This window comes from Pungitius pungitius, chromosome 18, assembly GCF_949316345.1.
Source record: "Pungitius pungitius chromosome 18, fPunPun2.1, whole genome shotgun sequence".
NCBI lineage: Eukaryota > Metazoa > Chordata > Actinopteri > Perciformes > Gasterosteidae > Pungitius > Pungitius pungitius.
This window is the reverse complement of record NC_084917.1, coordinates 7561523-7572184: the sequence shown is the minus strand read 5'-3', so window position 1 is coordinate 7572184 and position 10662 is coordinate 7561523. Positions and strand designations below refer to the sequence as shown.

Here is a 10662-nt window from a genome sequence, read left to right as displayed (position 1 = left end):
TTTTTTAAACAATAAAACAGTATTTTCAATTTTGATGCATTATACTTGTGGCATAAATAAAAGTAGATGCACAACTTCTACAACGACTACCGTCATGAGCTGGTCAAATAGACCAATGTGTTTCTTTTAGGAATCTCACAAAGTGTTCCCTTCATTGTAAGACAGACATTATCTAATTACACCCTGCGGCTGAGGTACTCTGAGGTTAAATTTGCGTGTGACATTTTAGAGCAAGGTTCGGAGACAGATGGTTCAAGGGTTTTAACTGAAAGTCGAAGAGAAGGAATGGCGTTATGCTCTATGGCAGAGCGTAACGTAACAGAGTTGTGTACAGTATGAAGCTGCAGTCATCGGGGGATTAGGGTAGATTAGCATAAACCCTGGAAGCAGGAGGGTGACGGCTAACCTGCTCCGTCCAAAGGTAACATACCAGAAATATTAGGCTATATAATACCCAAAGTGCTTGAACTGCACAGGGCCAGCATGGTGACTTGCATGTTGCTCGTGTTAACCACTAAGTGGCACTGGACGCTAGGTGCTGAATCGAGTAGAAGCTTGGAAAAAAAGTGAAAGAAAAAAAAAATGTATTACAGAGAAAAGCATCTGTTGAAAGCTGCAGGGTCATTTCAGCTGATGCTCATGGCACTGGGTGCTACAATAATTCGACGAGGAGAGAGAGAGAGAGAGAGAGAGAGAGAGAGAGGGTCAGAGAGAGAGAGAGGGTGAGAGAGAGAGAGACTAAGACTCCAACCAGCTTCACTCCTCCTCAGCACACAACTGCTGCTGAGGAGATGGGACGCTGACCCCGAGAGGAGCGTTTCATGCCTCGGACAGCAGTCTGCACGACATGGCCGACCGCTCCAGTGTGTTGTGAGCAGGGAAAGCGGCTGGAAAAACTCCAACCTGGAGAGCATTTGTGTTCTCCTTGTCTTTGGTGGAGCTGGTGCTTTCTCTTAAGCCCGGGGCGATGTCACAGAGCTGGAGCAGGCAGGTCCTGCTCGGCGTGGAACTGGGCATGCTGCTGGCCGTGCTGGTGGCCGGCAGCGCCGGACAGATCCAGGACAGCAGGGAGGCCGGGTCGTCCTGCTACGGAGGATTTGATCTGTACTTTGTTTTGGACAAGTGAGTGATGCTACTTTTACCCAGGCTTTTGGTGCATGAATCCTCTGAGACTGTTTGGAAGAAAAACATTCTGAGTCATCCGCAGAGACACTAATGGACCACTTGCATGAAATAAAGACAGATCTGATGATTTCTCGTGGCTCGGGATTTTTACAAAAAAAAATGTACACCTCCAGTGATTTCTTTTTGAGGATTCTTTGACTGAGCAGTAGACTGATCAAAAACGTAGTAATTATTTTTCATTCTGCCCTGCAACAAACTACTTTTCTCCTAAATGTTTTAATTAGGGATTTATCTGCAAATTCTTTTAGTAAATTGTGAAGTGTGCCCATCACAGGTCCCAGCCGAGGTCTCCAAATGTCTTGTTCAGTCTGACCAACAGTTCAAAATTCAAAATATTCCTTTAAAACTCAAATTGAAAAATGCTGCAACCATGGAATGGTTTCCACTTTGGTGAAAATCCATTATGAAAACAATAGTATATTTTTAGTTTATTATATATTTTTTTCTTTCAATCAATCAATTACTTGGCTGTGTCATCTTATTTTCCAAACATTGCATCAGATTTCTCCTTTGAGGCACAAGGGCATGAAACTGAAGAGGACACGTCATGTCTTGTGTCAGTGTGGTGTTTTTGTTATTCAGGCACATTTTGTCAACTCTGTCTCAACAGTTATGAACAAAAATAAGCTATAATTTAGGAGTAATACAGGTTGACCAAAACTGTGTTTACACAATGATGAATCATCAAGTGCTGCTGCATTCACTTCAATGATGAAGTGCACCGAAGGGAACCCAGCTGTCCAAGCGTGGCCACGTTTTACTTGCAGGAGCCCACATCTAGTCCCGACTTCAGTCTGCAGAACCCTTTCTCCATTAGAGCCAGATGTTCCACAGATCCAGAGTTATTGGCTGTCTCTAGGTCAGGACTCACATCACAGGATAAACGAAAACACTAGAGAGGGAGGAGAATGGAAGAAGTGCAGCATGAGAAGAGGTTTTGCATATTTTCCACAGGATTCGTTTTTGTTTCTGACTTCAAGAGCTGCGCTCTTCTTCTTCTGATTGTTGTATCTTAGTACGTACCTTTTTCTCACTACTTGACATGAAAATCAATGACATGGCATTCATAGTACAGAACATTTAATATGCTGATACTTCTTAGGACATTGATCACCCCAAAACCTAAGCTCACCAACCGAAAACTAGAAAGGACCATAGTTTGATAATAACAACAGTTTCAACTTAACCGCAGTGCATGTTACAATGATGCAAAGTAGAGTGTGGAATAACCTCATTACGTCTAGATGTTAGAATGCTGAGTGACTGAGTTCATACAATGAAATGCACTGTACCTCATGGCATAGAAACCTTAAAATATTTAAGGTAATTTAGGACTTCTGCAGTTATCTTATTACATTTTAGAAAACTCCTCTCTTTTAGGTCTGGCAGTGTGCAATACTACTGGAATGAGATTTATTACTTTGTTGACCATCTGGCTCACAAGTTTATCAGGTATGTCCACATAGAAACATCAGACTTAGACAGAAAATTATGGAATTTAAAACATGACCCCCCCTCTTTTTTTTCAGTCCTCAGCTGCGGATGTCTTTCATTGTGTTTTCCACAGAAGGACGGATTCTCATGGCATTAACAGAAGACAGGTGCACACATGCACAGCCTTAGTAAAGTGTCCATAGAACTTTATTTTAATAATTTTTCCATTACACCTAACTTACATTTCTACTGTGTGGACGACGTTAATAAGCAGAGAGCAGATTCGGGCTGGACTGGAGGAGTTGAACATGGTGGAGCCAGGTGGAGACACCTTCATGGACAGAGGTTTTCAGAGAGTAAGCCATCTGTTAAGTCAATGGGAAACTGATCCTACTTACCCAACAGTATGGCATTTAAATGAGGTGCATTTAAATTTATAGTCACTGACGCCTCTAAACTTCTCTTTTTAGGCCAGCGAGCAAATATACTACGGGACTGGATATGGTGAGAAGAAAATGTTCCCTTTTAGCACTTAATCACTCCTTGTACCAGCGGACTCGTGTGGTACAATCATTAAGAAATGACAGAAATAACAAAAACAGATTTTCCATCAAGCCACAATTTTTCCTTAAAACATTCTGAAAAATACAACAAAAGCGTATTTCACTGAATTTCTCTGAGTATTCAAACAGCAGTTTTTTCATTGAGATCTGGCTTTGGCTTTCAGGTTACCGGACAGCGAGCGTCATCATCGCCCTGACTGACGGTGAACTGAGGGAAAATCAGTTTGACCTGGCACAAAGAGAGGTGACCTGAATACCGCGTACATCAACACACACAAACGCACCAGTCTCACTTTCATCAAACCAGTGACACATAGTGTAAAACTATAGTCATGTAATCACGCGTTGTATTGCTTCGGTTTTCTCCCTCACATTCTTAATCAAAAGTAATTCAGAATACCAGCGACCTTAAAAGGGAAAGTCCCAAACTGAAATGGCTTGCCGTGCTTAAAAATGTCAGGAGGTGCGTCGGCAAATGGAAAAAGCTTCAAAACGTTGGCCCCTAATGTGCAGTGCAACCGCACTTTCCCTCCTTTTGTGATTAACTGATCATGCATCATTTTACTGAGGCTTGTTTTTCGCGTGTTTGTCTCAGGCAGGCAGAGCGCGCCAGTTGGGCGCCACTGTGTACTGTGTGGGCGTCAAAGACTTTAATGAAACCCAGGTACATCGATACGTCAAACCAATAAACCAGTGAAGCGAGTGACGACTGAATCAGCCAAACAGAGAAAACAAGATAACCCTTTTTTCGTGTGTGTTGTCAGCTTTCGACGATAGCTGACAGCAAGGACCACGTCTTCCCGGTGAACGACGGCTTCGACGCGCTGCAAGGGGTCATTGACTCGGTGGGCGAGACGCAGGCGTCCCACGATGTCCCGTACCTTTCGTTCAGCGTGTCATTGTGTCACTTTACCTTTCAGATCCTGAAGCGATCGTGCATTGAGATCCTGGCGGTAGAGCCCTCCAGCATCTGTGAAGGAGGTAGAGATGCACGGAAGAGAACACGTCAACACCTGTGTTGTCCATGTCATATCGAATCGTGCTTGTTTTAGTGTGAATACTGGAGTTACATAAATGCATAATGTACACAGTGCATTTGAATATAGTTCAGAAATACGTATTACATGACCTCCAGCATTATTACAAACTGTAAAACATGGTGCACTTGATCCCACCTCAGAATCCTTCCAGGTGGTTGTTAAAGGAAATGGTTTCCTTCACGCGCGAGACGTACAGAAAGTTCTCTGCAGCTTTCGCATCAATGACACAGTTACTTTGAGTAAGTACATCCTCCAAAGTTTAACTAGAATTAAGAACATTTCAATTTTAGAAACTGTATGACTTAAACTGTATTTTTCTATCTTTTATCTTTATAATCACAAAAGCTCAAATTATTATGAGTTATTTGAAAGGAATAACTCGTAGTAACAATCCGCATTAACATTAACAAGTAAGTGAAAACAGGGGAGCATTTAGCAGCTTAGAATTGGATTATTGGTAGGTGGAGACCAAAGGAGCAAATATTTTATTATATGTATAAGTTTGCCTGACATAGGACTTCCCATTACTGCTAATGTTGCTCTGTGTCTGCTGGATGGGCAAATAGGCATAATACCAAGTGTGCAAATCCAAACTGTTTACTGAGCAGCCATCCGCAGCCTTGTTCCAAGTTTGTTTTGGCCAGATGGGTGGAAGGAGAGCAGCTTTTTGTGGCTTAAAAGGATTTAAATAGCCGCCCCCCCCCCCCCCCCCCCCCAAAAAAAAACCCCCATCAACTCCATGTTGCCCTTCTTTGAATCAGCTGGTATAACGCTCAACGCTTCTCAGATGTCTGAAGGGAATGTGGATCTCATCAGCGACGAGCACTGTCCTGCACACACTAGACACTCACTCTGCCTGCGCAAATAAACCACAGCCCTCCGTCATTTGCTTCAACTCCCATAAGGAGAGGAAGCATAAGGGTTTAATAACAAAACTAATATTTGAAAGTTTCAGGACTGGTAGAGAAAAATCCAGTCAAATGTCTCCTTTGCTTCACTTTCACAGCTTTCCCTTTTTACTAACGATATAAACGGATCTTTCATCACAGAATATTGTGATACAATTTGCCGTGCCGACTCTATTTCCACAGTGAAAAGACCTTTGGTTGTGAGGGATACTTACCTTTTGTGCCCAGCTCCTGTTCTGGAAAAAGAGGGAACGTAAGTGATGTCTGTTACTGTCTCAACAACAGAGGAGTCCGGGGTCATAAAAGCTTGTTCAAACCCATTCCTGCAGGTCTGCCACCCTTCACGTCAGCATGAACAATGGCCTGAGCTTCGTATCCAGCTCCGTCACAATTACTGCCGTCACATGCGTGAGTATAATGTAAAGCAAGATCACTAAATGTTCTCTGCCAGTATTTCACCCTGGTAAATAGAGTTAAAAAATAACATGGATGTGATGACTAGTCATCAAAGAATATATATCCGGGTTGGGTAAAAAATGTCATCAAAAACAAATGTTTTCAGGGAGAAAGGCAGGTTGAGTGAAGTTTTGTGCAAGTTTCATGGCCTAAAGACTCTCCCCCGGTTATTTTACCGTACTCCCCTTCTCCTCCAGTCCGACGGGACCTTTGTGGCCGTGGCCCTGCTCATCCTGCTGCTCCTGCTCACCATCCTTCTGCTGTGGTGGTTCTGGCCTCTCTGCTGCACCGTGGTACGGCGGCCATCTTGGATCGCCTCAGAGTGAAGACCATTCGGATGTGTTTATGTCAGCATGCATCTATACTTATACTGTTTTTTTTTTTACGCTTGCAGGTCATCCACGAGCCGCCTCCTGCCGTAATAGAGGACCTCTCTGTAGGCGGTTCAAATTTTTTCATCACTTTTTCATTCCTTGTTTGTTTGTGTAGCACAACACATTTGCTCGTCAGCTATGGAATAATCAACATGCTTTAACTCTTTGGATCAAAGAAATACTGTTCCCTTCTTCTTTAGGATGACGAAGATGGTTTTCCCAAGAAGAGGTGGCCCACTGTGGACGCCTCGTACTACGGAGGACGCGGAGTCGGAGGTATCAAGAGGATGGAGGTAGGAGGAGAGAACGGCAACCCAGATGGCAAATAAATGTATATGCAATGAAGCTTACTGGTCAACATTAAGTTCAACATTCAAGAGTCCTCTCCATTTCATCGGGGGAAAAGAAGGAAAAAGGAAAGAGAAAAGAAAAGCTCAGCCATGACGTCAAGAGGCGGTTATGGAAGAAGTGGAGGCAGCTCTACATGTGAGCTACCTGATGGTCTACGTGGACGGACTGAGACAGAAACATCTGCAGGTTAACAGATGTGTCCGTGGTCTAGGAGGACGGTCAAGGAGACGGGAGTCAGCTTCTCAGTGTGAAGTACTTCACAGACTGGCAACAGAGGAATCTCTGCTGTTAACTTAAAGCGGCACAGGCTCCAAACAGAGCAATGGAAAATATGCACGACTTCATTTGAGTACTTTCTGTGCCAAGCTAAAGCCTTCATGGCTTCTCTGCTGCAGCTGCAAGGGCGTTAATATGAGTTATGAAGATCCAAGGCTGCTTTGACATAACTGGTTTCACGTGATAGAGCGTTTTTTGACATTTACTGATGTTCTTTTAGTGGTTCTTGTCTGCAGTAGTGGGTCTTTTGATGCGTTTGATTAAACTCCACATAGAAATGCTACTAACATCTGGATTTTAAGGGATGAGTAATTATTACGTATACATATAAAGCAGTTAGATGTTTATGTTACATCTTTTACAGATATAGATATATTGGTAAAAAATACATGGATTCTGGAGGAGGTAACATAGTCAGCTGATTATTTTGTAATAATTAAATAACAATTTAGGATTATCTCTGAGGTATACCTGTGTTTTGAGCTACTCGTCAGCAGGCTATCATTCTCACAATGGAAATGATGCGGTGCCTGTGTTCATCCATATTCTTATTTCGTACTTATTTTGAAGGGTTTGTTTCCTATTGTCACCAAAAGCAGCCCAGTGCTGACCGTGGTTGTTTCCGCTCAGGTCCGATGGGGGGACAAAGGCTCCACTGAAGAAGGAGCCAAACTGGAAAAAGCTAAAAACGCCCGGGTTGTGATGCCCGAAGAGGAGTTTGATCCACCGCGGCCTTATTACAGCGTGCACAAATATACCCGCCAGCAGAAGTGGTACTCTCCGATCAAGGTGCGCCAGTTATTCACTTCATAATTGTGTTGTTCCCTACCTATTTAATGAATCGGATCACATGTTAAATAAAAACACATGTAATACACAGAATTCTATATATGTACCAGATGCTTTAAAACAGACGCTTCCTCATGCAGGCGTCCTTCCACAGTAATCTAAAAGTGTTAGGTCTGTTTTGAATGACATATGACCAGGAAATAGTTAATAAAAAGCGTTTCCTAACACATTAGTCAGCTGGATGGAAAGTAATCAGAACCAGACATGAACTGAGCTAACCCCGGTAGATGGAATGTGGTGAGCGGGTGTTATTTCTAACTAAAAACATTCTTTGTTCATCTCTATTATACAAGGCTTCCTATGCAAGAACCAAAGAGAGCCACAGATAAACAGACCAGCTCTGCTTGTTGGGTAACTCAGCTGCTCTTCTGGCCATTGGGCCGCGGTTATGTGGGCAGTCTGGTTGTTATAGGACATCACCGGTGTAACATGCAGGTTTTTACTTGTGCCGTCATCTGCGACTGCTCTCTCTCTCGACAGGGCAAACTGGATGCTTTGTGTGTTTTCCTGAGAAAAGGCTACGACAGAGTGTCAGTGATGCGACCTCATCCCGGAGACAAGGTGAGACATGTGTTGTGCAAAGTCCCGGCCTGATTCCCTCGATGACATCATGACAAACAGCATCGTCTCTGTACAACAAAGCAATCGGTGAACCCAGTACCTTTATGCACACGCGTGAGAACGACCCAAATCGATTACCTCTGGCAACGAGAACAGGAGAGAAAAGAACAGGAATCAAAGAGCAGAATAGAAGCCAAAATGAAATGTCATCTGCAATGGCGTTAGTTACACTTGAACTGGACATTTTGAAACAGTGACAGCTGCATCGACGTGACTTCAGGCACCAAACACTCGAGTGGCAAAGTGAGCAGTGAAAAGGTGAAACCCTCTGCAGTATGGTCAGAAGGAACGCTCTCTCTGCAGAAGTTTCCAGCTTCAACTCTAGTGGCAGCAATCCCGTTTCCTTCCATGTCATCCACTAACTAAGAAGTTTCCCTTCATCCATCTGCCGAAAGCACAGAAGATGCAGGGATGCAGTTTCCTGCCTTTACAGATTCACCGTTATTTACATCTCGCTCTCGAGGTGAAACACGAGCATCACCAGTGACCTGTGACTTTTCTTTTTTTTCTTCGCTCCAGGGCAAGTGCGTGAACTTCACCCGAAGCCGAGACCACCCGGCCGCTCGCTACCCCATCTACAGACACCCCTCCACGCCCGTCTACACGTTGCCCCTCGGTGTCCGCCGTCGCCCTTCGGAGGAGTTGCCCCCCTCCCCGACTTCGACGCTGCCCCCTCTGCCGTCCACGCCTCCGCCCCCCTCCTTCTTCTCCTCCTCCCCCTGCGCCATCGCCCCAACTGCCGGGTACACGCCTGCTCCGAACCGAGCGCTGCCCCCACCTTCGGACTCGAGCTCGGCCTGTGCGCCCCCGCCTCCGACCGGCTCGCTGCCGCCGCCGCCGCCGCCTCAGGGCGCCCCCCCGTGTAGAGCGCCACCCCCGTCACGGCCTCCACCGCGCCCCGCCCAGGAGAACTATTGAAGGTTATGACATTTTTTTTTTGAAAAAAAAGTGGAGGAGAAGGATGGAGACCTGGAGGAGTCCTCTTACAGAGTGAATGTATGACGTCACCTTTGGAGGCTGCAGCTGGTGATGCAACTTTGGCACCGCCCGATGCCAAGTGTGGCTATTTTTTTTTTTTACAAAAGTCTAGAAATTGGTTATTTAGTGGAGTGAGCACAGCTTTGGCTTTTAAATGCTATTGCAGCTAAGCAATGTATGCACTTTTTAAGGACACTTCTTCCCAATAGCAAGCGTCGCAGTTCTCTTTGGATGCGTCCAAACGAGTCCAAACAGCAGCTCAGCAACTGCTTCATGTGTTTTATACATGAACATCTGTTTGGCAAGCGTCTTGGAAAATGTTATGAATATTCATTATCACAAAAAGATATACACTACATAATGTTGCATTAAATATCTGATTTCCATGGGCAATAACACTTTTCATTTGATTCACTTTTTGGGTACAAGCACAATGCATGATATTAAAAACATAGTTTACTCAGGATCCAGTCTTTCAAATATAAAGATGTCTGCAAGAAGTTTTTGAGGCTGTTTGTAATTTAAGTTCCTTATAAAAGTGACTTTTGGAAAACCACCCTTAGCTGCCAGATGGACAGCCTAAGGTTTCTGAGACTATAGTTATCTGATGTGTTGAAATTTCAGAACTCGAGCTCTGTGTAAGGTTCACGTCAGCAGGAGATCTTTCACTCACTGATGAGGACACTGAATGCACCTGTAGGCAGCAGGGGCTTCATACACCGGAAGCAGTTTGTGAGCAGTTGTTCATTGTTTAAACAAGAGTTGGACCAAACACGTTGTAAAACACAACTTATTCACAACATTAGAAAATGAAAAAGATTACAACAGCTAACAACAGCTAGTTTGAATCTCATCATGGAGGAGGTCCAGTGTGCAGGATCACTCCCCACTTACATGGAGACGGAGGCATCGTTAAAGTTATTAGTTGCACTTTCTCTCCCTGCTATGAGCAGTCAAAATGTGTGCTGTGGGACTTTGTGACGAGTGGCATCTACATTTTAGCATTTAAAGAGGGACTTCAAACACTGAGTGGGAGTTTATTGCTGTATGAAGCTAACTTTGGTGACATGGAAAATTAAAAGAAATTTTGGGGGGAAAAAAATCTCATGGCTCCTCTGCAGGAAAAGCTAGAACGTGGCTGGATTAGAAGGAGGAATAACTTGAAATAGTATACTTCATCACTCAGAACAGTTTGGACTAAATAGCTCCCCTTTTGGGTAAATTGTGCATAAACTCTCTGAATAATCAGAACTAACAGAAAATGTAACTTGATTTTACGAGTTTAGAACTGCGCAACAACCCAAAGGAGTATTCCGCTCAGATCTACTAGGATGAATCCTAATCTAGCTTTAGCCTGTGCTTTGCGCGGCTTTTAAGCGCTTCCTTCACTCGAAAAAATGTTTTCACAGATGCATCGAGAGGGACTCGCAATCCTGTGGGCAGTGAGCTCATGGAGGCGTGTCCGAGGGAACTGCCAGCAGCAGAAGCAGTCGGATTTCAAGGCAGACAATAACAATCAAAATCCAACAGTATTGCCATGATCTGGAAGATGTATTTACACAAAAAAGTCCATATGCAAAACAGTAAAGAAAGCAGGCAGTCGACATTGATTGTGCATAGTGAACTC

At 44.1% G+C, this 10662-nt stretch overlaps 1 protein-coding gene across 4 annotated transcripts; it reads left to right on the top strand.

Moving 5' to 3' along the window:
- Positions 1–698: 698 nt before the first annotated feature.
- antxr1b (ANTXR cell adhesion molecule 1b) lies at positions 699–9586 on the top strand. Of its 4 annotated transcripts, none has more exons than XM_037484596.2 (18): positions 699–1122; positions 2566–2637; positions 2715–2786; positions 2894–2975; positions 3090–3123; positions 3347–3426; positions 3778–3846; positions 3947–4027; positions 4103–4163; positions 4363–4461; positions 5314–5383; positions 5460–5538; positions 5784–5879; positions 5981–6022; positions 6161–6253; positions 7218–7376; positions 7917–7997; positions 8577–9586. In XM_037484596.2, the coding sequence occupies exons 1-18, from the start codon at positions 968–970 to the stop codon at positions 8973–8975; spliced, it is 1824 nt and encodes a 607-aa protein (XP_037340493.2). In that variant the 5' UTR covers positions 699–967; the 3' UTR covers positions 8976–9586. The 4 variants fall into 4 exon arrangements, with proteins under 4 accessions (XP_037340493.2, XP_037340492.2, XP_062414981.1 ...); XM_037484595.2 differs by having other exon boundaries at positions 2891–2975; XM_062558997.1 differs by having other exon boundaries at positions 3947–4163.
- Positions 9587–10662: the final 1076 nt, after the last annotated feature.